This window comes from Rhopilema esculentum, chromosome 14 (assembly GCF_057945365.1).
Source record: "Rhopilema esculentum isolate cy_ngs chromosome 14, ASM5794536v1, whole genome shotgun sequence".
NCBI lineage: Eukaryota > Metazoa > Cnidaria > Scyphozoa > Rhizostomeae > Rhizostomatidae > Rhopilema > Rhopilema esculentum.
The window spans coordinates 903,777-929,251 of NC_142828.1; the positions used below are offsets into that span (position 1 = coordinate 903,777).

General features: G+C 36.6%; 1 protein-coding gene across 1 annotated transcript in view; it reads right to left on the reverse strand.

The window, feature by feature from the left end:
- Nucleotides 1-24,452, reverse strand: part of LOC135695932 (dynein axonemal assembly factor 9) — a 28,689-nt gene extending 4,237 nt beyond the window's left edge. Inside the window, exons 1-41 of the mRNA XM_065215159.2 lie at nucleotides 24,264-24,452; nucleotides 23,733-23,809; nucleotides 23,250-23,343; nucleotides 23,048-23,076; nucleotides 22,733-22,857; nucleotides 22,105-22,204; nucleotides 20,529-20,619; nucleotides 20,390-20,417; nucleotides 19,969-20,046; nucleotides 19,645-19,703; nucleotides 18,133-18,175; nucleotides 17,794-17,849; nucleotides 17,012-17,126; nucleotides 16,049-16,130; nucleotides 15,610-15,652; nucleotides 15,222-15,306; nucleotides 14,584-14,699; nucleotides 13,702-13,735; nucleotides 12,872-12,986; nucleotides 12,313-12,374; nucleotides 11,975-12,107; nucleotides 11,357-11,460; nucleotides 10,731-10,926; nucleotides 9,638-9,662; nucleotides 9,433-9,522; nucleotides 9,102-9,228; nucleotides 8,559-8,647; nucleotides 8,397-8,449; nucleotides 7,580-7,685; nucleotides 7,038-7,163; nucleotides 6,580-6,617; nucleotides 6,026-6,072; nucleotides 5,380-5,468; nucleotides 4,447-4,533; nucleotides 4,135-4,165; nucleotides 3,871-3,928; nucleotides 3,257-3,295; nucleotides 2,996-3,034; nucleotides 2,420-2,622; nucleotides 2,052-2,117; nucleotides 1,563-1,656 (exon numbers count right to left, since the gene is read on the reverse strand). Coding sequence (XP_065071231.2) covers nucleotides 1,563-1,656; nucleotides 2,052-2,117; nucleotides 2,420-2,622; nucleotides 2,996-3,034; nucleotides 3,257-3,295; nucleotides 3,871-3,928; nucleotides 4,135-4,165; nucleotides 4,447-4,533; nucleotides 5,380-5,468; nucleotides 6,026-6,072; nucleotides 6,580-6,617; nucleotides 7,038-7,163; nucleotides 7,580-7,685; nucleotides 8,397-8,449; nucleotides 8,559-8,647; nucleotides 9,102-9,228; nucleotides 9,433-9,522; nucleotides 9,638-9,662; nucleotides 10,731-10,926; nucleotides 11,357-11,460; nucleotides 11,975-12,107; nucleotides 12,313-12,374; nucleotides 12,872-12,986; nucleotides 13,702-13,735; nucleotides 14,584-14,699; nucleotides 15,222-15,306; nucleotides 15,610-15,652; nucleotides 16,049-16,130; nucleotides 17,012-17,126; nucleotides 17,794-17,849; nucleotides 18,133-18,175; nucleotides 19,645-19,703; nucleotides 19,969-20,046; nucleotides 20,390-20,417; nucleotides 20,529-20,619; nucleotides 22,105-22,204; nucleotides 22,733-22,857; nucleotides 23,048-23,076; nucleotides 23,250-23,343; nucleotides 23,733-23,809; nucleotides 24,264-24,316 — 3,325 coding nt within the window. The 5' untranslated portion in view covers nucleotides 24,317-24,452. The remainder of the gene's footprint in view (nucleotides 1-1,562; nucleotides 1,657-2,051; nucleotides 2,118-2,419; nucleotides 2,623-2,995; nucleotides 3,035-3,256; nucleotides 3,296-3,870; nucleotides 3,929-4,134; nucleotides 4,166-4,446; nucleotides 4,534-5,379; nucleotides 5,469-6,025; nucleotides 6,073-6,579; nucleotides 6,618-7,037; nucleotides 7,164-7,579; nucleotides 7,686-8,396; nucleotides 8,450-8,558; nucleotides 8,648-9,101; nucleotides 9,229-9,432; nucleotides 9,523-9,637; nucleotides 9,663-10,730; nucleotides 10,927-11,356; nucleotides 11,461-11,974; nucleotides 12,108-12,312; nucleotides 12,375-12,871; nucleotides 12,987-13,701; nucleotides 13,736-14,583; nucleotides 14,700-15,221; nucleotides 15,307-15,609; nucleotides 15,653-16,048; nucleotides 16,131-17,011; nucleotides 17,127-17,793; nucleotides 17,850-18,132; nucleotides 18,176-19,644; nucleotides 19,704-19,968; nucleotides 20,047-20,389; nucleotides 20,418-20,528; nucleotides 20,620-22,104; nucleotides 22,205-22,732; nucleotides 22,858-23,047; nucleotides 23,077-23,249; nucleotides 23,344-23,732; nucleotides 23,810-24,263) is intronic.
- Between the last annotated feature and the right edge of the window lie 1,023 nt (nucleotides 24,453-25,475).

Below are 25,475 nucleotides of genomic sequence, written 5' to 3' on the forward strand. Positions count from 1 at the left end.
GAAAGGCTGAAGGATGCAGCAGCAAAAGAACTGGAGAATGCAGCTGCAAATAAGCTGGAGGATGCAGCTGCAAAAGAGCTGGAGGATGCGGCTGCAAAGAGCTGGGAGATGCAGCTGCAACAGGGCTGGAGGATGCAGCTGCAAATAAGCTGGGAGATGCAGCTGCAAATAAGCTGGAGGACGCAGCTGCAAATAAGCTGGAGGACGCAGCTGAAAAAGAGCTGGAGGATGCAGCTGCAACAGGGCTGGAGAATGCAGCTGCAAATAAGCTGGAAGATGCAGCTGCAAATAAGCTGGAGGACGCAGCTGAAAAAGAGCTGGAGGATGCAGCTGCAAAAGAGCTGGAGGATTCAGCTGCTAATAAGCTGGAGGATGCAGCTGCAAAAGAGCTGGAGGATGCAGCTGCAACAGGGCTGGAGGATGCAGCTGCTAATAAGCTGGAGGATGCAGCTGCAAAAGAGCTGGAGGATGCAGCTGCAACAGGGCTGGAGGATGCAGCTGCAAATAAGCTGGAGGATGCAGCTGCAAAAGAGCTGGAGGATGCAGCTGCAAAAGAGCTGGAGGATGCAGCTGCAAATAAGCTGGAGGGTGCAGCTGCAAATAAGCTGGGAGATGCAGCTGCAACAGGGCTGGAGGATGCAGCTGCAAATAAGCTGGAGGATTCAGCTGCAAAGGGGCTGGAGGATGCAGCTGCAAAGGGGCTGGAGGATGCAGCTGCAAATAAGCTGGAGGATGCAGCTGCAAATAAGCTGGAGGATGCAGCTGCAAAGGGGCTGGAGGATGCAGCTGCAAATAAGCTGGAGGATGCAGCTGCAAATAAGCTGGAGGATGCAGCTGCAAAGGGGCTGGAGGATGCAGCTGCAAATAAGCTGGAGGATGCAGCTGCAAAGGGGCTGGAGGATGCAGCTGCAAATGAGCTGGAGGACGCAGCTGAAAAAGAGCTGGAGGATTCAGCTGCAACAGGGCTGGAGGATGCAGGTGCAAATAAGCTGGAAGATGCAGCTGCAAATAAGCTGGAGGATGCAGCTGCAAATGAGCTGGAGGATGCGGCTAGAATAGAGCTGGAGGATGCAGCAGCAAAAGAGCTGGGAGGTGCTACTGCAAAGAGCTGGGAGATGCAGCTGCAACAGGGCTGGAGGATGCAGCTGCAAATAAGCTGGAAGATGCAGCTGCAAATGAGCTGGAGGATGCAGCTGCAAAAGAGCTGGAGGATGCAGCTGCAACAGGGCTGGAGGATGCAGCTGCAAATAAGCTGGAAGATGCAGCTGCAAATAAGCTGGAGGATGCAGCTGCAAATAAGCTGGAGGATGCAGCTGCAAATGAGCTGGAGGATGCGGCTAGAATAGAGCTGGAGGATGCAGCAGCAAAAGAGCTGGGAGGTGCTACTGCAAAAGGGGTGGAGGATGCAGCTGCAAATAACGTTTTTATTTAGTTTCTACGCCTTTATTCAGATAGGGGTACGTAAAAAGAATGGTGAATTATTTCAGAAAAGGCATATACCAAATTGAGTTGCAGTTAGCATCAAACTGAGGTAATACAAAATTCCAAAAATGAAATGATACATGGATGATCAAACATCTTCTCGCCTTCGAAGTTGAGATACTGTGATCCATTGAAGAACCAGCCAGCAGGAAGAGGCTCAAGTTTGTGTTTCACCTTGACATAATAAACAAATCTTTCATCATCTTAATTATATGAAACAAATATTAATTATTATTATGTATTTGAATGTTTCTGCTTTTTGTACCGTTCAGATAGTTTCATGAGCCGGAATGATACAGATAATTCTTAAAATTTCAATCCTATTTTCTTCATCTTCTTCGGATCAGAAATAGTCTGCTGGAAAGTTTTGAATGGCTATTGCTCTTACCTTTGCATTGCTGTGGAATTTTATCATATTTTTACTAAGCTTTTCGGTTTAGATTTACAGCTTGTACTCTAAATCTAAAATTACTAAGCAAAACTAAATTCTTCTGAGCTTTTCTTAAGCTCAAGAGTTTAAATAGACTTAGAAAATAAGTTTTGAAAACAGTTAAGAATTGACGAATTACCTTGATATCTTCAAGTATTTCTTTCGAGATGTCTTCGCGCTTGAGAAATGATTTTTTCTGCATTGTCTAAAAAATAGCAAAACGAACATATTAGAAAATGTGCTCGCGTTTCTGATTGGCCTATCCGATCCACAACTGGATATTTTGTCTATGTTCTGACACTTTAGACCCTGAAGCGTATCAGACGAAAAGCTTAAGTATCCTCCCCTGTTTTTAAGTATCCTTAGCCCACCAGGTTTGTAAAAGCAAGCCACAAACTAGGAGATAAATGACCCCTACAGGCGAACGATGATGCTCAGCAACAAGCTTGAACGTTCCTTTTCCTTGTAAAGTCCTGATTTTGATAAACGATTAAGATATCAACTCACCCAAGTCTGCATCAGTCCTTTCATATCATCCTGACACAGTCCTAGGCCAAAGAAAGTAACATGGTTCTCCCCCTTTTCCTGGTCATTACCGTTGAAAGATTTCCTGGAAGATGGTGGGCGCGGTGATAACTGCGTGCTAGCGACAGTAAAGGATGTCATGCCTAGAAGTTTACTCCATTTGAATTCATGAACATCCGGGAAACCTAAAAATTAATACGTTTTCCACTGTTATGGGATGGTTATCAGTATATCCAATTAAAGGCAATGGTAAGTTCATTGATGTTAGAATTATTTAAGCCCACGAGTGTTTTAAATTACTTGCAATTAAAGTTTACGTTCAATAGGTGTTCAAAAAACAAGTAGGCGACAAAATTCTATCGAACAGAGTTGCATGTACGAAGAAGTAAAAAAGTTCATCTGGGTTGCACTATCGATGCCTTTTCTAATTAATAAGGTGTTCTATAAGATTTAAGACAATTTGTCACATAAATCATGTTTTGAACATCAAACCGAGGCAGAACAAAGTGCAAACATTTCTGAATCTTTGTCAGATGACAAATGCACAAATTAATGTACCTGCGAAGGTGACTTTCCCTTCCATGTATAGGACGGTTCCTATGAGAAATTGAACGTAGGGATGACGAAATAGTAAGAAAGACAAATGAAAGTTTATTGTATCAAGTATAGCTATGAACGTAACCAAAAAGATGAAATGTATGAATGAAACAGAAAAAGCACCAATATTCATTCTGTATTTCAATCTAGAAAGGTATTCTACAAGGGCTGGTAAAAAAGACTGTCTTGATAAGGAAGGTAAGGTTGAATATCTCGACATACCTTGAATCTGGCAATCTATAGGTAACTTTCCCTTCATATCTGCATGATAGGATAAAAGGAACTTCGAGACAAAAGCTGACTTTTCGTAAAATTACTATTCTGAAAATTTATACTGTAATCGAATAATAATTAACTACTGATATGATGTGTTAGGATTTTCGTGTGCTGTAAAATTCACCAATTGATTATGGGAAACAAGTTCTTATAGCAAGTTCCTTATGGGGAATAAGTTTCTATATATCATTTGAGAGTGAAGAACTGGTGTCCACAATAACAAATCTAGCTTCCTTTTTTCCTACGTATTTTAAAAATTTTTTAACAGGATTTTTCTGCATGGTAACAAGAATCTTGTTTTCAAGAGTTAGACCTATGGCGGCGTTTAGTCAGCTGATCGGAAATTCTATGTTTGCTACACGAGAATGGTGAGACTTTCATTCTAATTTTCATCATTTTAATTAATGCGGAATATGATAACAAATATTGTAGTATATTTCAAAATGGGCGGGTAGGAACTTCTATATAAGGTTAAATGCAGCTTTATTAATTCCACGATGAACTGAAAAACAAAGTCTTTGCAACAACGATAATACGGTTACAAATGCCGGCATTCTTACGCTTAATCTTGCTCATAAACTGTGTCTTGTCAAGGGCTTCCGTGAAGAATAAGGTTATCTATGAGGGAGAAATTCAGAGTTACTCGCTAATTTAAGATTAAAAAATTGATAATTAAATAGAGCTGCGAATTCCTAAGCTCTTTTAATAAGTAAGAGATAACACAAACGAAAAATTTGATGAATAAATAGACAGAAAATATATACGCATTGCTCATCTGCTACCTGAATGCTGATAAAACGCATCGAATAAGCAAGATTAAAAACCTGGTTAACAGCATTTTCGCAGTGCCGGCTCCTAGAATTTAAAAATAACCTATTTGGATGAATGCTCCTTTTAGAGTGGCTATTCACTTTAATTCACAAAAGCTCGCATATAATAAACAAGCAGATTAAATGAAAATGAAAAATATAAAAAAGTAAAGTATCACAGTAGAAGCGGCCTACAAAGCAATAGCTCTTCATTATATGTTAAATTGTTTCCCTCTGCCAAGAAACAGGACAGTTGAAGCAGAAGAGAGGGGCTTGAGGTAGCAAACAATTTCAATCAACTATATCCGAAATGAAACAGATTGGTACCTTTTCCCATCGGAAAAAATTCTTGCTCTAAGAGCTTTAGATTCTTGAAATGAAGAGTCTGACAAAATCAGCTCAATATCAGGTGTCCTGGAACCAGAAAGAAGCATGCAGTGATATAAAATACAAAATGGTAGAAACTTAATGGATCAAGATTTGATGCATTTTTGGGGGTGATCATATTTGAAAATGGCTTTGAAAAAAGCAAACATTTAGTAAACTAAAGCTTTTCATCTGACACTCTTCAGAGTTTAAAACGTCAGAACATAGATCGAAAACTCTACGCTGGGAAATATATATACCCAGTTGTGGATACCCAGATCCTTAACTGGGTATATATATTTCCTAGCGTAGAGTTTTCGATCTATGTTCTGACGTTTTAAACTCTGAAGAGTGTCAGACGAAAAGCTTTAGTTTACTAAATGTTTGCTTTTTTCAAAGCCATTTTCAAGTTTTGTACCACCAAAAGATTGTTTGTGATCATATTTCATCGAGATCACGATCCAGTAGCAATATTGGTACAAAAATGTTTTAATAAGGAAAAGCATATTTGCGATAGGCAGATGCAAAGAAAATGACATTAAAATGAGATTCTTTCACAGATCGAAATGAGGTTAAGCTAACTATAGGATTTTGTTGGATAACATGCTTTTAATTGAGTCAGTGTAAATAAATAATAGGGCACTGAGATATTCAGGATTTGGTATTTCTACACATCTTCTTAAACGATGAAGATAATGGAACTGATTCTTCATTTAGCAGGGTTTCATTGATGCCATCCATGCTTCAAATTGACGCTAACAAACATGAACACTACTATGAAGAAACCTAAGAGAAGTAACGAAAAAAATTCTACGAATTTAAATTTGCGGCGATGCATCCAGTATAAATAAGCATAAACATCAGGCAGAAAAGCTCAAAATTAGAAATAAGCACCTGGAAACTTCTCCGCCTTTGGCAATTAGGAAGGATACTTCTGGGTTACAGTAGCGAATAAGTCGTTGACAATTGGAGAAAGAATCCGCCTGGAAGAAATTGAAAGGGAATGGAAGAAACAGGAAAGGATATATCATACACAGCAAATGTGGAGAGAGGTTAAAGAAACTGCTTTTGTCTAGACAGAAGTAAAAGAAACTGCTATTGTCTAGACAGAAGTAAAAGAAACTGCTATTGTCTAGACAGAAGTTAAAAAAACTGCTATTTTCTAGACAGAAGTTAATGAAACTGCTATTGTCTAGACAGAAGTTGATGAAACTGCTATTGTCTAGACAGATAAAGTTATTTTTTCCTTGGGCTCCATGTTGATAGGGCAACCTTTACAGTCGTGTGCTCATGTTTCCGATTAGCACATTTTGATAAAACTGGGTTCCCAAGCACCGGATTTTCGATTATTTTTCGGACGTTTTATACTATGAAGATAATTTAACAATCTAAAGAGGACAAATAATAAAAAATCATTTTGACAAGTAGATATACAGAGAAGATAGAGACGAAAAGATATACACAGATAGAGACGAGAACATACAAGGACAGTGACACCACTAGCAACTACTTGCTGTTGAAAAGTTAGAAATTTCGTTACCTTTTCTGGCTCTGTACAGCTTGTAAACACAGCATTACTGACAAACCCTAAAGAATGGAATTTCGATTTATCAGTTAACCCATGTTTACATCGATTCCTTTACATTAAGCTTAGAGACAATTTCTTTTGAAAAATAGGAAAAGGCGCGCTTGACTCACGTAGCACACAGCTTTTCTAAAATAACTATTTTCACATGTCTTGCAGTCGAACAGAAGAGGGGCTACTCGGCAATTCAAAAAGTTGCAAGTGAACGAGCTTCGCAGAAACGATAATCACTCTTGCACTGTGAATCAAAAGAGTAAAGAGGACACAGCGAGGTCTAAGCACTAAACAAAGTCAGGAAGCTATGTAGAATGTGGTCAGCCTATATCGTGACTGCAGGATTAACATATACCACGAGCATCTGATTTATTGGTCTGACATACTGTCTTTCTGTGAATGTTCTGTTCTCAGTGGTAAATGGTTAGGGAATGGTTTCAATGCAAAAGGAGAACATGGTGCTTTTAAAACCAATAACATCCTTAATTATGATTGTAACGATGGATGTAGCGTACCTGAACGACACTGTTCCAACAAAAACGGCAAATGCATCCTTTGGAGAAAACAGTCAGATAAAAACATTCAGTCTTTGACTACTCAAAACAGATCAAGGCGGACGAGAAAAACGGAATTCCAGCAAGTAAATGCACTTACAGCTACAGCAGGTAGACGCTGGCAAAAACAAAATATACAAGAAGCTGGACAGTATCAAATGAAATGCACTTTGCATACAAGTATAACGTCATAAATAGCACTTTGGCCAGTCTGATTAAAAATGTAAAGGATTATATAGAAGAATTCGTTAAGCCTGGTAAGTTCATCGCATTTTCTCAATATATCAATCTTACAGACAAAGGATGACGATTTCGGCACCAAGGATGACAACTGGGATCAGCGCAATGCCACAAGAAAAATCAATACAATCACAATCACAATAGATTAGGCCAAAAAAGTGTTGGAAATAAAGGACTACCTTCCACGTAAGAAAATGTTGTTCGGATTCACACAGCACGTGACTGAGCCAATTTTGAGGTTGCTTCGAACATACTGATCTGGGTGTTCCTCAATAGCATCGACGATATCTCTGACGTCAACAAACCTAATATAGACAAAGGAATATGAAATAAAAAATCAGTTTTCTCAAACTAATGAGAAAATAGTGATGAAACAAACTGTAGAGAGATATGCTTGAAATAGAAGCTACATGACATCACTGATTTTCAAACGGTGAATTTGAAAAGGTCCTGTAACCTGTGATAGGAAAATACCAGACGGTACAAATGTGGCTCAAAGTCTGGCTGGCTTGAGTTAAATGCGACCTTTAGTTCAGCATTTATACTATGTTAAAAAGTAACAGCCATGAAAAGTTCTTGTTCCGAGGACTCACTGTATATAAACAAAATGTATATTGTGCGATACTTAATTCTAAAGAATTCTTCTGTGAAACGTTCAATAATGAATTATCAGCCATTTTGCCTTGTAATTGTCAGGTGCACAGAACGAAATAAAACCCACCCATTGGTTTGAATAATGAGTCTCCTTCTCTTTCTAATGTTAGCGACGTATCTTCCCTTTTGTTGCGTCAAAGTTCGAAATGTCAAGGCAAGCTGGTCTTGGAAAGCTATAAAAAATAGTCAGCATATCGAAACTGATACAAATCGAAACAGGTTTAACAAAATTTTTATTATATCCAGAGTTAAGAAAATGCTTTGATCTTCCTTCGGATGAAATTTTGCTCTATTGGCCTTTATCAAAATTTACATGAAAGCTTCTTAGAAACGGAATTTTATTAAAAATGTCAGGAAAAAAGACAAGTTTAAGCAATTTATATATTCCTCTCACTTTATATAATCTTGTCAAGAAATACTATGATTCAGATGATAGTTATCTATGTAAATAAAATATTTTAGTTTTTTATATAAACTTACTTCAACGGTTGTATTAGGATTTCTTTTTATGTCTTTATGGCATTTTTAACAGGGCCCTTGTTGATAACAGTACTTTCTTGTACTGATAAAGTTACCCTGTATAAACATGTATATTATTATAATTATTATTATAGGGTATGCATTGGCCATTCTCAAAACTACTGCATCGCTTGATAACGTTCCTCCCTAGAACCGTAATATCCTCTTGACTCTAATCAGTTCACAAATTATAAACCGGTAAGATAACAGGGCAGTCAAAATATATTCATTTCCATTTTAAAACAGTATAATAAAATCATTGCTGATATTTTTTGCTACATTTACAAATTCAAGTTGGGCAAAAGCATGATAGAAATTATAGCTAGATTTTTGCAAAAATACAGTAAGAAATCTAAAAAGCATACCTTTTGCATCAAATGACTGCTTTATATCCTGCGGCACTTTGATAGCAACCCATCTGAAACAGATTTAGGCATGCAGCATTATGTCATTATTACAAGTGATCATTAGAAAAAAGCCTATTAAAGACCAAACCTATTGGTTATAGCAAATTTATGATTTCTCACCGGCTTGCCTCTCTTGCAAGGGAAATCAAAGTCTTGCATAAAGTCTCCGATCCGCTGCCAGGAAGACCAGTGACGATTGTCAATAACAGCTACAATGAAAAAGCATCTAAAGTTGCACATTCAGGGAAAGTAGAAGATAAAATTAAAGAATAAATCAAGTGAATAACTCAATCATTTACACCCTATTATCTACTAATACTGTTCCAATTGATGGAAATTTTTAGTGGCACCCCTCTCTCAGGGTTGAGGGGAGATAAACTCCAGCTTTCGGCGAAAAGTTTAACCTCAAAGTTTAAAATTTCTATAAAACATTAGGTTTACAATGCACATCTAAAACTAAAGTAAGTTAACTAGGTAAAGCAAACAACCAGATTTATTTGTGTTTATCCAGATAAAATGTACATATTGTACATATGCTCATATTGTTATAATGTTACGTTTGTTTGTTAATTGTTATTTTGCAAACACTTTGAGAATACAAATGATCATGGTTACGTAAGAAGAGACATTAAGGCTTAGCACAGATAAGAGGTTAAACCCAACCTCGGAATCATCAGCTGGCAACGAATTCTTCTCCTTCGTAGCATTAGCTGGCGTCAAGAGAACATTAAGGTCCTTCTCTTCTAGAGGTTGTGAGGTGTGTGAAGATATTTCGAAATGCTTGAAGAACCTAAAACATGGTGCGAAACTTGAAAGAAATGAAAAGGAAACAAACAGGGAAATAGGGAGATAGCTGTATAGAGAGAGAAAAGCTTTTATACTTTATCAAGGCCAGTAACTTTACCACGTTATCTAAAGGACATGCACTGAAATGGATCACTGTCATTTTTGCTAAGGAATACTTTAGTGAAAAAGCAAGTTAAAGAGTCGTTACCTTTTAAGGTTGGGAAATACTTTAAGTTGTCTTGCAAAAGGAAGCATTTTCTCATCCAGTGTCCTGAACCTCTCATAGAGGCAGTCGTACCTTGAAAGAAAATAGCAAGGATTGTTGGCGAATTTCTGCTGTGAAGATGCTTCTCATAAAAAGATATGGAAAACATGGAAATAGTTGATGCAGAAAATAAGATCATTTTACTCACATCAACTCCTGTTCTTTCGGCAAATCTATAAAAACAAAAACATTTACAAGGTAGCATTGGCGCATCAATTTGTTATAAAAAATCTCTATAAGGCGAGCATTGTTTGAAATTTTTAGATTCGACAAGCGTGAAGACTTAAAGAATATAGCAATGATATTCAGCAGCAAGAGGATAATTTGCATTTAAAATAAAACCCTTTTAATCCATTCATTAATAGCAAATTAATAACATTTATAACAAAATTCATAACAAATTGCTAGGCAGAAATTCTATACAGCCAGTTTTTAAAAATATAAAAATCAGCAATTTCTAGCATTCACTAGCCTTCATTTGGGAATTATTGCCAAACAATTGATCCTCGAGAGCCAATGCAATCATAACTTTTGAACGCTTTAAATGTTATCAGTTAGAGTCGGAAAAAATCAAATTGGCCTAATGTTGTACCAGAAAAAAGGGCCTACTATTGAACTTATTCCGCTTGAAAAAAACTCCGGTCTGTTTAAATCTTGGCCTGTTTCAGGAATGGGTCTGGCGCTGCAGCACCAAAAGCACCCACCTTAATCCAGCCCTGTCATCAAATGCTTAATGAATAGTGTAATCGGATACATGACAGCTGAAGACAGTTGACAAAGACCACTGTTCATCTATCTGTTTTAGAGATTTTGATACTGTGTCAATAGATAAGAACAGTCCTACGGCAGGCATTTAAAAACATGGCTGCAAAATTTTTCTTTCCGCGAACTTATTGAATTTTATGAAAATTTTCTAACAGATAGAGATGTTGCGTCAAAGACTTCCAAAAAAATTGAGAACTTATAGTTCCAACTTATAGTTCCAAGATCCAACTTGCATTTCCAACTTAAAAAAATAACAATCTCGAGGGCAAACTATCCCTTGCTATAAAACACAAAGACATAATTCCTTTTCAACTAAAATTGTTGCGTTTGACATATTTTTCTGCCAACTCTAAAAACTTCCTGGGAAAATATTTCCCAGGCTCTGATAATTTTTACAGCTCTGTTTACAACATCATTGATGTAAAGAGGCCCAATTAATACAGAACTGCAGAAATGCTAATATGCAAGATTGTTACCATTGCAGCTTTTCAAGGGACAATTCGTATTCTCCTTCCAAAAATGAAAAGCTTCATCGTAAAATCCAGCATGAGCTTTGGACCTCGGGAGGAAAGCAACGACCACCTCATTGTCTTTCTCCAGCCAAAACGGCAGCGAATGCAGCAGTTTCTCACTGGGCTTTATTGTAAGCAGCGTGATTGAGCTAATGGAATCCTTGAAAACAGAGTTTAACAAATTAAAAGACACTGAAAACCATTGGCCTGAATTCTGCTGGAAGAAACTTCTGCATCAGATTTCACTTCAAAGAAATTTTGAACCAAAGGATCTATATTTTGGTATTCATATTCTCATTTTGTAAGCAAACATAGAAATTCTCTAGCTACGTTCAAACAATTTAAGCTAAGAAATTTATGTATTTAATTTGACATGTTTCAGTATAAGTTTATGTCAAAATTAAAAACCTTTGCAAATTGAATTTATCAAATTGTCAAATTTTGCAAAAAGTAAGAGCGTCATTTGATTATAATGTAGGACTTCTTTTTACTTGCTATGGCTAACTTGATGCCAAAAAGACAAAGATTGAACAAAAAAAACAAAAATCAGAGTGCAAAGCGAAGGTTAGCCACTACAAAAGAAAACTCACATTGTCAAATGTGGTCCAAGACTCGAAGAGGTCCAGTGGGAATGATAGATATCCACTTTGTTTGTGATGAAGAATCAAGCAATTTTCGAAGCCGTAAAACGTAACTGAAATAAAGTAAATTGAAATGATTATCCATCAATCGAAATGGAAAACTTAAGAAACGCGATGAGCTTCTACGCAAGACAAATTGAGGTTTGGAATAGAAAACAAAATGCATCTAAAAGCAGTTGCATTAAAAAAACATTTATTGCAAATTGGAAACCATTATCAGTTGATATATCTTACAAATTAATGACGTCACGTCACCACACGCTCTATCACAAATCTTACTTATAGTACAGGCAGTTTTAAATTCACTACAGGGCTTTATTAATATGGGGGAGGGGGGAATTGTCCCTATATCTCCAGTGACCTTCAATTGTTAAAAATCATCCTCTCTTTAGAAGCCAAGGATTGACCCCCCAGCAGATTTCATATACTCTTATTGCAGGACGTAGGACTTTAATTGAATAATACGCGTTTCCGAAATGCAAGAGGCAATGACTTAATGCAACTGAGATTGCAGTTTGGACATTACGTTCCTGTACATATGTTCTTCAAAACCAGCAAATGACCTACCCTCTTCCGTCTGAAATGTGGGCCACTGCCCCACAATCAGCATGGCGGTCGCTTTCTCCATCAAACAGCGCCCGTAGGCAGTGAACTTCTCTTTGATGTCAACATCTTTACCGACCCAGGCTCCTTTCTCGGTCTTAGCAAAAAAATTTAGTTTAAAATATGTAGCACAAATATAATATCTATCACCACAGCAAAGCACCAAAAATTAAAATTAAAAAAAAAGAGTAATAAGTCCATGATTTACGCAGCAAGAAAAAATTGAATGTTTTCTCGTGTGCATTTTTTCTGAAAAGTCCAACTCGAAGGGCTAAGAGGAGATATGGAGCCAACAAACTCACCGGCCAACTGATAAATCTTGGCACCCCACGTGTTAACAGCACACACTCAGTACTGACTCTTTCTAGACAAGGAAGAAATATAACAGTTGAAATGGCATATTAAAGAGGCAAATGTCTTGATGACTCTTATAGGAAATCTCTTGCACAAGCTGACAAAACACACAACTAAATACAATTTATCTGCAGATTTGAAAGTTCAAGTACTCTCAAACTGATCCATATCGTCACCTCAAGCTACATCATCGGAAAATTTTCATAATAAAAATAATTATAATAAAGGCCATAAATTTCTAACGATCCACCGGCACTTGAAGACATTTTGTGTCAAATAGGAAGGATTGAAAAATTCAGATGATTCTTTAAGACAGTCATCCCATAATAATCATGATCAACATCCTCGCACAGACATTACCTGACATCTTCTCCATCTATATAAAAGCTAGGTTCGATAAGGGATCGATAGAATTCGTTCTTTTGGTCAAATATATATATTAGGTGTTGTCTAAGGAAATTATCAATGCATTTGACAAGAATTTTTCTACAAGTAGCAAAGGCTCACCTTGGACACATTTGAGATTAACTGTTGATATGAGAAATGTGTCTGAAAAGCAGATAGATCCTAGGGATTTCCCTTGATATTTTTGGCTTGGAATATCGTTTATGGCGATGCGTAACTATGAAAAGAAATGGAAAAATTTCAATTCGTAAATACGAAATTGCCAAAACGATTAGAACATCTGAGCTTCATATCTGCGATCCTAGAAGTAGAAAAGCTGACCTCAACTTTTCTCATAATAACACTTTAAATTTTACTGTGCTCCGAAATTTTAAAAAATTTGTAAATACCAAGGTCGAGCTTCAAGATTCTTATAAAATCTATCCTTATAAAAAGGTGAGTGTGACTGTAGGGCAATTAAATTATGCAAAGCACAACAGCGGATGCGCAAACCAGGTCGTAGCAACAGCGGGTCAAAGCCCCACCCAAAGGAAACTGATCATTACTGAGAAGAACAAGGCCAGTCCCCCGTGACTCCGGGAATCGGAATTACGTCGTAGTGTAGTCACGTCGTTGAATAGCATAGATATCAACATTGAGCTTGAAGGAGCGGGGTGGAAAATCTCAAAATGGTCTGTCCAACATTGTAGATACGAACAATGAGGTTACCGAATAAGCCTAACAAAATAAAGATGGGCCATGGCAAAGGCCTTGGTATGAAACTTGACATGTCTATATACAATAGGTTCTCAATTCACTGTATCGGCACAGCTATAAAGCCTTGACTTTATTCTAATTCTTATTGATGAATGAGATGGCAGCCAGATGGCAAGTAAATTGAAGACAAGGAAATATGTGCAATTGAGGACAATGCTTAAATACGAGAGACTTACACTCTTGCATGTACCAGTTATTGAGGCGTTCTCGCTAGATGATGGAAAATTCGACATCAGACAAAACATCATATGAAAAAGCAGAAATAGCTAATCTGTATAGCAGATTTTTTGAAAGGAGGGAAATGCCATAAAAACAATCACCCAAATTACAGTTCCATTTTCAAATATGATTTTGGAAAAATCAAGACATTTTAAGCTAGGAAATATATATATACCCTATTGTAACAAATATTTCTGGCTTCCCTTTTGTCACAAAGTGCTCGATGCCGTAAAGGCAGAGATGTACACTGCCTAATGGTTGCCTGATGAAACTCAGAGTTGCAACTTATAAAGGTCCGGTTCAACACACGAGAACGTAATACCCGTTGTAGATCGAAATAGGCCAACCGAAGCCTTTTTGAATTTCCGTTGTTATATTGCAAAGTTCATTTTATGTTCAAAAATGCAGATCGTTTGTCTGTTTAAGAATATCGATATTTTCCAAGGTTTCCTGAAAGATAGGCTAATTAGCAGTTGAGATCACCAGAAGGGACAATTTCTTATTTAATTCATTTTAACCATAAGACATTGGCGTTGTTTAGATCTGGATCAAGGGTACTCTTAGTTCAGTATCTATAACCTAACTCTTGTCTTAGCTTATTTTTTCATTCATTTGTTGTGTGGTTGACTTGGAAATTGCAACAAAACACTAAATTTCATCTCTGTTAATGGTTCTACCCAGAGATTCCAAAAGCTCTTAATGTGTCGTCATAAACATGTTGGTATCGTCTTTCTATCTGATAGAGGTCGGAAATTAACTTGGTAATAAGCACGTTGCCTCCCCTCGTTTCTTTTGCATCTTAAAGTCATGAAAGCATTCCACATATATAAAACACATACCTGCCGTTTTGATCCACCGACTTCCACGTGACATCAATGTCAGATTTCTTTGGTACAAAATCAGACTTCCTTTCTTTAGCAGATTTTATGATGTGTTGGACAGCAACATCTTGACACTAGCAATGCAGAAAAACAGTTTCTGTAAGTCTTTAGATCAGACTTGATCTGTCAGACTCGTCGAACAGAAGTGTGGGCAGTGCTTAAACCTCGGACCATAAACCGATCTAACATCTTTTGGATATGATGCCATTTTAGATATGAAATACTTTACAGCACTTACAGCACGGGTCGATCTGATGGAGTTAATTGAGGTATTTAACATCCCATTTAACTATCCTGACAGACTGTTCTCTCTGTTCTATAAATTGCGTGATCATCAGTCGATCAACTTTGGGAAAATTGCACAATATTGCATTCTGATCAAAAGGGGGCAACCGAAACAATACCAAGCTTCATCCATAATAGCATATGACAATTTTCTTCAATATATAACAAAATTTGCTAGCTTGGTTAATACGACGTATGTTGCTAATTGTTAGAGGAAAGCAAAAATTGAGTTCAAAGCAACATCAGAATTTTCCTTTCTTTTACAAGATATTCCTTGCAAATTAGGAAAGAAAATACAAAAGATTATTTACCTTTGCAAAATCCAAAGTCTTCTTGTATTCATCAACAGCCAAATCAAAGGCTTCGCAAGCCAATTCATAACAGTCTCTTAAAACCCTGGAATAAAAACATCACACGTGACAAGATCATAGAAGAGAATATTTGACAGGACTGACTTTCAAGTGGATTACTTCATTCTGCATCAAATATTTCAAACATATTTTGTAGATGGTACGAAATCTAACAGACGTCCATTTCGTCCTAGTATTATTCAAGATCACACTACATTGCAACTTATATTACAGTCCAGTAGAATCAGATTTAATTTTAGGCTCTTTTACTTAGCCTAAACATATTCTGAAATAATTAATCTACTAAAAGAAAATATCATCTTAATTTGACAAAAACAATCTTTCAAACCTAATTTCCTTGGTGTCTGTTTCTTCGTCTTTTGTAGCCCCATCTGCAATCAGAAATTATTGAAATAAGACAACGAAAAATGCCCTGGCAAACCTTTGCACTGAAATTGTGCAGCCAACATTGCAAAGTTGCAACAGTTGATATACAAATGCTTTACCAAACAACTTCTGCCCCTGCCTAGTATACATTGAACCCTCGTATACACATTGCCTTTATATATACATTGTTCCCTAGATTAGATTATGTAAAGCTTGATCTATTGCATACTCAACTTTAAAGAGTTCACAACTTATTAAAAAAATACTAATCTATATCGACATATGAGCCAAACATAATGATACTTCAAAAGGAAAGCTCTCTTAGACAGATTCAAAAAAAAGTAATATAAAAGCATTCTGAGACATTTCTCCTCTTTTTTTAAGTAATAATGTATAGGTACCGTTTGATTGCTTGACTGTGGGCTCGATCAAGTAGGTCCTTGTGCACGAGACCATCCCTTTGGAATCTTTTCCTTCGCAGACCTAAAGGGCAGAGATCTAACTCAAGATACGTAACTTACAATTCAAAGTAACTTACCACCCTATAATTGTGACTACAAATATGTATTTAAATCTGTAAACTACATAATGACGTCTGTACTTATCAACTAAACTATCAGACGAGGCAAATCCAACAGAAGAGAAATGAAAGGGTTTAAATGACTCTCTCTCTCAATCTCTCAATAATAGCCTTTATTTGCCATCATTCCACACAAAATGGGAAGCTACATATGTTGATACATAGGTATTAATGTTAATCTAATGTTAATCTATCAACTACTGCATAATGTTTTCAAAACAGATGATCAGTCCTTTATCGTCGATCAATTATTCAGCAACCAATCAATCAGCTTGCATCTATCGCCCATTTTCTTTATAATCAAACATCTTAGGATTAATTTATCCTCTGCATACGGACAATAGATTGTGTGGTAATATAGACAAGTAAAAACTTCACTGTAGCGATAATGATACGTTGATAATGCCAAACATATGACGTCACAACAGTTTAAAGACGAGAACAACGGTTACAAAACGATGAAAAAAACTTCGTTACAAAGACTGGCACTTACTACCCTTTTTGCCTACTATAAAAAAAACTTCCATAAATTTTGCCTGTGGATCGCATTAAGCGTGAAACTCGGAGTACCAACTTAGAACCGTCCTGTTTTTTTACACCAAAAGCGTGTCTAGCTCTGCTGATACGGCATCAAGCACTTTATGACAGACAGGTAAACAGCAATTTTCATTAAGGTTCCTTAACTGCTTTTATCATAACATGGTCAACATATCTATCACTAAAAGAAGCAGATAATTTATGGAATAGAGCTGAGAATACAAAATTCAATAAACAAAGCTCAAACCATGTGCAGGCCAAGTGTTCGATCAATCCCGCTTTCTTTTAACAAATTTCCTCCGTTCTTTGAAAGCTCTGCTTGTTTTTCACCGGTAAAAACTCCAAATCTGACGGACGGCTCTCTAAAAAAGATCATTTTACAAATCATTGGGGTTAAAGAGCAGAGTTGTTATAGGCTATAAAATTTCATAGACCATAAACAATTAGTAATGAAGTTACCGTAAAAAGCATAGACAGACTTTGTTCAGCAAATCAGATTTTCTGCCATTCAGCTATTCAGAGACCACTATTCATCATTTTATTCATTTGACGGTGGTGCCACAGAATAGCTCTATTCTGTGGTGGTGCTAGCAGCTCTAGGTGTGTGTGTGTGTGTGTGGGGGGGGGGGGGGGGGAGAGATTTCAGAAGAAATATATAGTCTGTCTCTTTACTAGCGCAGAAAATCAGTTTTTTTAGAATTTGAAGCAATTTGGGACATATTAGTTTCGAAAAAGTTTAAAAATATCCTGGCTAACAACAAGCCATGCAAAGTCACTTTTCTGAAATATCGGCCTTCAAACTCAGATGTTAAAATGAAGGCCTTGGAACGACATTACTAATTATGGACATCTTTTTCTTCAACAAAACAACAAAGTCCTTTACTTTGGTAAAGATATCAATCGAAAAAACCTTTTTCATAGCAAAACTTCGTTATAGAAACATAGATGCTTGACTTATATAATGGATATGACTTGAAATCATTATATAAAAGATACAGAAGCTACAGTACTGCTCAGAAACTTAATTACCTCAAGCCCTCCAGCTTTCTTTCATCAGCACCATGGTGAAAATATGTCTTCAATGGCTGGAGAAGAGAATGCAGAGGATAAAGAGACTTACAATTACTAAGCTGCCTGACACTTACAAATAGCTGTCTTTACTTTTTAAGAAGAAAACTTTGCAAATAAAAAGATTTTCATGGTTTTATGAGTTAATGTAAAGTATATCAAACAGCATGTTTTCCAACATTAGAATTAAACAAAGAGAGATTATTAAGAAAATTAACAGTCTGAGGCCCAGAACATCTTATTGCTTGAATCTGACATCGAGGTGCTTTACTCTATATCTACAAATGGCCTAGCACTTACTTCTTCCACCTTCAATCTATCCAAATTTCCAATGTTTTGGTCACTAATTGAAATCGAAAAAAGAAAACAAAAATATTCCAAATAAACACAATCAACCATGTTATTCAAAGGAATGAATACAATTGTTATGCCTTTCCCGATCAATTTTCAATAGATAAGGTTTTTCAGACTTCAATGCAAAAGTCGTGCCTTCTAGGAAAATATAAAAACTTTTCTTACAAGCATGGACATTTTTAAACAGTTAATGCTTGTGCTTTGGACTTCACGTTAATACGAATGTCAAAAAAGCAGTGTCTTGCATTATTTTATTCGCTCAATTAGGATCAATGTAAGGACATTTTAACCAATAATAGAAAAAACAGAGATTCAGCAATTTTAGTAACAAAATTATATAACATAAACGGGTAATGAAGTGGTTAAATTATTAAGCACTTTCGAAAAAGACCAGTATTAACCCCTGTTTAGAATGCTAGAGCAACTTAATATAAACGGTAAAGATTTTTAAATGATCAAAAACCCTCAAATGGAAAAAGAAGTGGTAGTATGAATTGGGGATGTCAAGAACGAGTGAATAAAGATCTAAACAAGAGTAAGACAAGGGTTCTGTGTTTTGTCGGGGGAAGAAATTTCTATAGCCTCAGATAAACCAATGACATGTCATTCTAGAGCTCTATAGTGGCATGTCATTCTATTCAAATCAAAAGAATAAATACAAAGAATTATTTGGGTAGTAGTGACAGCGACAATACAGAAGGATCCTTTAACACAAGAAACAAGGTATTCCTTTAGGAAAACAGCCTTCCCTTTCTTTCAGATCAAAAACAATACCTAAAACATGTTAACATGTGCTTCCCTCATTGGCAACATTTACTAGAAAAACCAGTCGCCCTGTGGTCTTTTAAAATTGCAGTTCTAGAAACTTAAGCCGCGTATTCACTTCTGGATTCCAATGTTAATATTTTCCACAGGCTCGTATTTCTGTTGAGGTGTTTGTTTTGTCAAAGCCATTGATGAATAAGTTACAAATTAAAGTAATAAGGAACCTTGAATACTTGAATAGCAACCTGGCATTAAAAAGTAATCTAAATTTTCATAAATCTAAAAAAGAAATTAAAAATTCTTTAAAAACTCTTGATGCAATAAGCTGACGGCTGATTTAGGATTGAAATGTTCCTTGTGATGCTTGGCAGAAGAAATGTGCTAGGCAGAGATATTTGATCATTCAAAAAATTGAGTAGAACAGATTGAATTAGCTTCTTGGTAAGCAGGGAGCCATTTAAGCCCAGCTTAAATAGTGCCTTGTTGTTGATTCTGCTAGTTGTGCTGCAATCATGGAGGTCACAGCAGAATTCAATATGTAAAGATGTTAAAGCACCTCAGCTTGCCTATAAAGATTTCAAATTGGCAGGCCCTTATGCAAGTCCTCTTTTGGTTAGCCTTCAAGAATGCTAAGATAAAAGCGAAAAAAATATTTTGACATTAATAAAGCATATTATAATATAATTCACATACCTGACCATGCTTACACTTTCAATTACTGATCTCCACTGTTGCTCAAATTGTGGTAAAAGCTGATCATAGACAGAATGAAAATTCAATCAAAGTTGAGTGAGCTTGGATTTTAAATCCACTTAGCAAAGGAACATTGAAAGTAATAACCAGAAGGTGAATGCATACTCACTACTCAGTAATTTTTTCCAAAAGTCTCTTTCTCCAAACAAATAAAGATATCAAAATGTATTCGAATTTCAAAAAATTCTCAACTTTGATTACCAACTTTAAAACAAGACTTAGTAAGCTATTCATGCAAACATAGAAACAAAGTAAAAATCAGACCTGCGTGACAAGATTCTCCAAATCAAACTGATTAAGTGTGGCAAAAGCGTCATTAAGGAATTCTGTCCCTTCAACAACCTGAATAGTTCGAAATGAAACTAATTATGTATCAAACTTTGAAATTGGTCAAAATGCTTTAAACATGTTCCTTTGACCATGTCTATGACCAAGAAATAGAAATAAAAGATGACAGCTATTTTAAAGACAATTATGATCATAATAAAACATATCATACTGGTTTAAGACTGTGGTTAAGGTGTATAAATATTGATAAACAGTTTACGGTCAAAAGATTTTCCATCAGTAGCAGCCCTTGGATTTAATTACGATTTAATCTCATGTTCATAAACAAAAAGTCTAGCAGATGAAAAAATTAACCCTTAAGAAATCTTTGTTGGCTAACGCATATTGAAGAACTTACCTGGTGCTTCATGGTGAAAAAGCCGCCACTAGAAGTAAAAAAAGAATCATCAAATCTGAGAGTTCAATGATTAAATTGATATGAAAAATTTGCCAGAAGAAGCTATTGTGGTATCCGCTATATTGATAGCTTTTCTTACCCTCCAATTTCTTCCAAAGCATATGCTTGGATGAGAGGCCATTGTTCGATCAGCATTGGGTCAAATGGAATGGACTGATACTTTGATGAAACTGCAAATAATATGGTCAAATTAGTAATCAAACATGGAATTCGGCTAACGATGAGAAGAAATAAAGAAATTTTAGGAAAAGATGGTACTTTGTGTGTGCGAATACCTAACTATAAGGATGGCTCAGTGGTTTTGATCACAGACATCAGATCCAAGGATCGCAGTTTCAAGGTTCTAGCAATGACCAAAAATTCACTTAGGGCCTGTTTAATGGGAATGTTTTCCCAGCATTTTACCGGAGAAGTGGGAATCTCTTTATGCCAAGATCCTGCCCATATTGCATTGCATAATAGCATGAGTATTTCTTTATGAACCTGCCAAGGCGGGTTCTTGCAAGCTCCCCCTCCTGAGGTTTGCCTTTCTTGGTAAAACCCCCCAAGGTGGGTTCACATAAGGGCCCCCTCCACCGGGGCTGGCTAACCTTCCTTGATCAACCCACGGAGGCATGCAAACCAACCACCCCTTGCCATCCTGAGGTGCAAATTAGCAAAGAACGAACACAAACCCCCCTCAAAGAAACCTCCCTTGCACAAAACCCCAACACATAAAACCCCCCTCACACAAAACCCCAACACAGAAAACGTGCCCCGGCAGACATGTGACTCTCACACAAAAGAGGCTCCTGCCCTAAAGAGGCTGTGGATGCTTCCCGCAGGGGTTGCAAGAACCAAGAGAGATAAGTCTGAGGCTAAAGGGGCCTTGCAAGAACCCATCTTGGCGGGTTCTCTAAGAAGGCTAGTCTTCCTTCCATACCAAGGCAAACAAATATTAAAAACTATAAATAAGAATGTAGTTCAAAGTTTTAATTTATTGATATATTTACTCAAGGATGAAATGCTCTACCATTTCTCGTAAATTGTATGTTACTTGGAAGTTATCTTTTCCAAATGTGCGCAATCAGTCTGTTGCAATTAAGTGATCTCTAATTGAGATGATGTTAATGGGTCATTATGATTGACATGTCTCTAGTGAGCCAAGTCCCCAGACACTGGAGCTGATTTCATTCACTCCAAAGCCCTGAGTAGCATAGCACAAGCATTCCTCGCATGAAAAAAACATTTTCCCAGCCAGCTACTGATATTCCTCCTAGGCAAGGTAAAATTATCGCATATGAACAGGTTTTCCGGGCAGAGCAGGGAAAAAGATGTAATTTGTACAAAATCCTTGACACCATCCACGAATGGCTCTAAAGCCCTCTAAAGTTTTCCCAGCAGGAAAATGTCTGCATATGAAAGGTCAATAATTATTTACCGAGCTAGCTGAGATTTCTGCTTCACTGAGTAAGGCCCAGGGAAACTCCCTCAATATGAACAGGCTCTGGGGGTGGGGAACATCGATAGCTCTCTATCATTCTAGGCATAGGATCACAGGGTGTAGTAACATCAAGCATCTTTGAAATACAATCAAGGCTCTAAATACCACCCTCAAATGATAATTAAAAACAAAAATATAGCTAAAATACTAAATAAGAAATTGAGAGACATACTGCCATAGTTGTATGGGACCGCAACAGTTGCACATCCCTCTACCATTGCAAGCAAGCTTGAAATTTTTAGCTCTTCACTCAAATCTTCATGGTTGTCATACTGAATAGAACATAACAAAAACCAGAGATAAAATGCGAAATTTTGATCAGAATTTGAACAATTTTAATCTACTTTTGAGTCAAATCAATTTTAATCTACAGAAGTAGAAGGGTGTGGAATAAACTGGGTGGGTGGAGAATATCCCAAAATACAATAAGCAAGGTGGATGGTAACATATAACCAACAATGTAACAATGACTTTTGATGAAAATTTTTTAAAATCAGCCCACAATTGGCCTTCAAAAGTCACTTCCCCTGTAACAAAAAAAATTGACAGACAGAAGGTTTAGTAAAAGGTTTCCCTAATAAATTTGCTTTCAAAACCTAATTAGCAAGGAGGTGTTCTTATTCCATAAGTACTTGAACCTAATATCATATAATTTTTATTTTAATGACTTTGCTAACATATGACAAAAGTAGGATGAAAAATATAAAAAACCCAATATAATATGTTTCCTTCTCTGTTTTACATCAATTTTTACAAGATTTTGCGTCTAAATTTGCATAAAACAGATCAATTAGGCATACCTCAGACTTGTCCAAGCAATAAACTTCAAGGTTATCCCAGCTAGCAGCATAAGATATGAACAAGTCATAATTTTCTGGGTTGCAGTAGGCATGGATGCTTCCTTTTCTGATACATATTACCAAATCTAAGATATGAAACAGAGATTGAAGGCTGAAGCACAAGCTAGTAAGTACAACTTACTTTTTTACAAGTGAGACAAGTAGAACCAATTATTTTATGTTTGAGAGCTTTTAAAAGGCAGAGCATTTTTGCACTCTTGTTCATAATAAATAAAAATACTGTTTGCAAAAGTAGGGATACGCTCAACTTCTTACCATCCAAAGCATCCTCACCAATGCTGTCACTAGAAGAGAAAAACTTTTATTTTATAACATTGATAACAAAATAAATTTACCCAGAACATAAGGAATCAGAGGTTACTAAAATTTTGCCCTGGCAAACTGGGCTGCATCAGAGCAAAAGAAAAAGCACAGAACAGAACACAATATCATAATCTAAGCATGAACTGAGACCAACCTTGAAGTTGTCAATTTTGATGCACTTGCATTGAATCCAGGTAGAATATATTCCAATACATTTCTACTGCCACTATTAAACCTGCTGTCTATACCTATGAGAAAAAAGAAAAATATCTTACTGTGCAGTGGAATGACAATAATTAAGTCTCTAGCAGATTTCCTTATCACAAAAAGTGCCAGGTCAAACCCCTTTTTCATTGCATCACTTAAAAGAGTTTTGCCTTCAGTTCAATTCTATTTATAGCTCACTACAGCATTAAATTTCATTGAAATTTATTTAAAAAGATTAATTTTGAAAATTGGTTAATTCCCAGCCTGACAGCCCAAAACACTCAAAATTTTCGGCACAGACTGATTTCAACATGACGATCCCAATTCTATGATCCATTTTTGCCAAATGTGAAGATAAAAATTGCCCGGATCAGAGAATTGCATGTTGAGAAATTGTGAAAAAATAAAACTGAACTGAACATCATCTTACCTGCAATTATCAAGAGGCAATCTATGTTGAATCTCTTGCTTGCCAAATGACATTGAATCTTCCCTACTCTATTACAGCTGTAAAACCATAAAGTTAATATTGCAAAAGAATAATAGTCAATATTTTTATACATACATACTCAATTTTGTGTAACATTCAAATTGCCTTTAAGCAAAAAATGACCCACATGTACGTACAATAACTAGGCCGTGTTTTACTGCCCAACCATGAATGGTACCTTCATGGTACCATGGATCGGGGCTGCAATGGTACCTTTTTGGGCCCAAGGGGGGGGGGAGGGATTCAGTTATGGATAAGTGAGATTTAAAATTTCTTGCAATCGAAGTGTCTGAGTGTTTTATGGAAAGCATAGGTCGCACCTTGCACGACCGAGATTCTGACCAAAACATTAAATGAAAAACTTGTAAAATTGATGACATTTACTGTAGTCAGTTTAGGAATTTTTTCTCTTCTCAAATGGACCCGAGACCCACTTTATTGGATCGAAACAAGCATGTATATATAACAAACCTAATTTCCTTTCTGTCACTATAGAACGCTTTCCGCGGCGAGGTTGCCATCATGTTTCTCACTAACTCTGAATTTCAAAATGGCCTCCCTGACAACATAACCCTTTGCAAATGACAACAGCTGAAAATGCGCGCCAAAAGGAGACTGGGTATAGCGCGGCCAGGCCAAATGTCGAGTGTGGTGTGACATGGGCGGGAAATGTTGGGGTCAACGGGGGTGAATAGAGTTCTATACATCTCATTAGTTGGGGTTTAGCCAGCAGGCACAGAGAAAGTAACATTGCTTTTTCAAGAAAATATATACAATGAAGGATTGAATCGTATATTGATCATTTCTTCATAAAAAAATCAGGGCTTCCTTCAAGCTAGATCTCAAAACTTAATAATTAGATTATGTATTTTAGAGGTTGTTTTAATTAGATGACTTTCAGTTTTGACTACTTTTGGGTCTATTGACCTATTTGCAATGATACCAATTGTTCTTGCAAAGTTTTTATGGCATTTATTTTTGATGTTATGCACAGGCACCTTGGTGATTCCGAGCCTTTAACTCTACATCGATCTGGTTTGTGTCCGGCAGACTCAACTATCAACCAGATATAAGATATAAACAGACTATCATACTCGCAAGATACTTCATTGTGAGTTTGAGTGCGTGCCTAGCCTGTAAATTCGCTCTATCTTTTTGGACAAATCTAAAACAGGGCCATGCCCCCTTTCACCTTTTTGCAGAGCTAAAGGAAAATTTTAGGCAAAAGTGGAAATAAATGTAGCATATGATTCTTCAAGTAGCTGTGCCTAATATTCTCTTAAATGTGTCCTTAGCTTTACCCTGGTTGCTATGTCTTTACCATAGAAGACATAAATAAAATTGAATAAGGGAATTAGATCCAAGAAATCGGTCATTGCCTACGTTTTATAACGAGCGAGTGACAGCTTGGCTTAGCAAATAGATCGAGAAACTTAATCCAGAATAACTTGGTGCCAGCACAAATTGACGGAGTTTCGTTTTTCCATTGCCTAAACTTGGCACACAAGGTCTATTTGTTAACGAAAACTTTCTCAGGAACATTACAAAAAGAGAGAAATCAGCTGTTGAAGAAAACATCTGGACAGAACTTTTTTGAGGATATGAGAAATAAAGGATGGGCAGATTTGTTCTTAAAACGTATCATCAAGAAAACTTCAGAATTTTATCGTTTGGATAATCCAT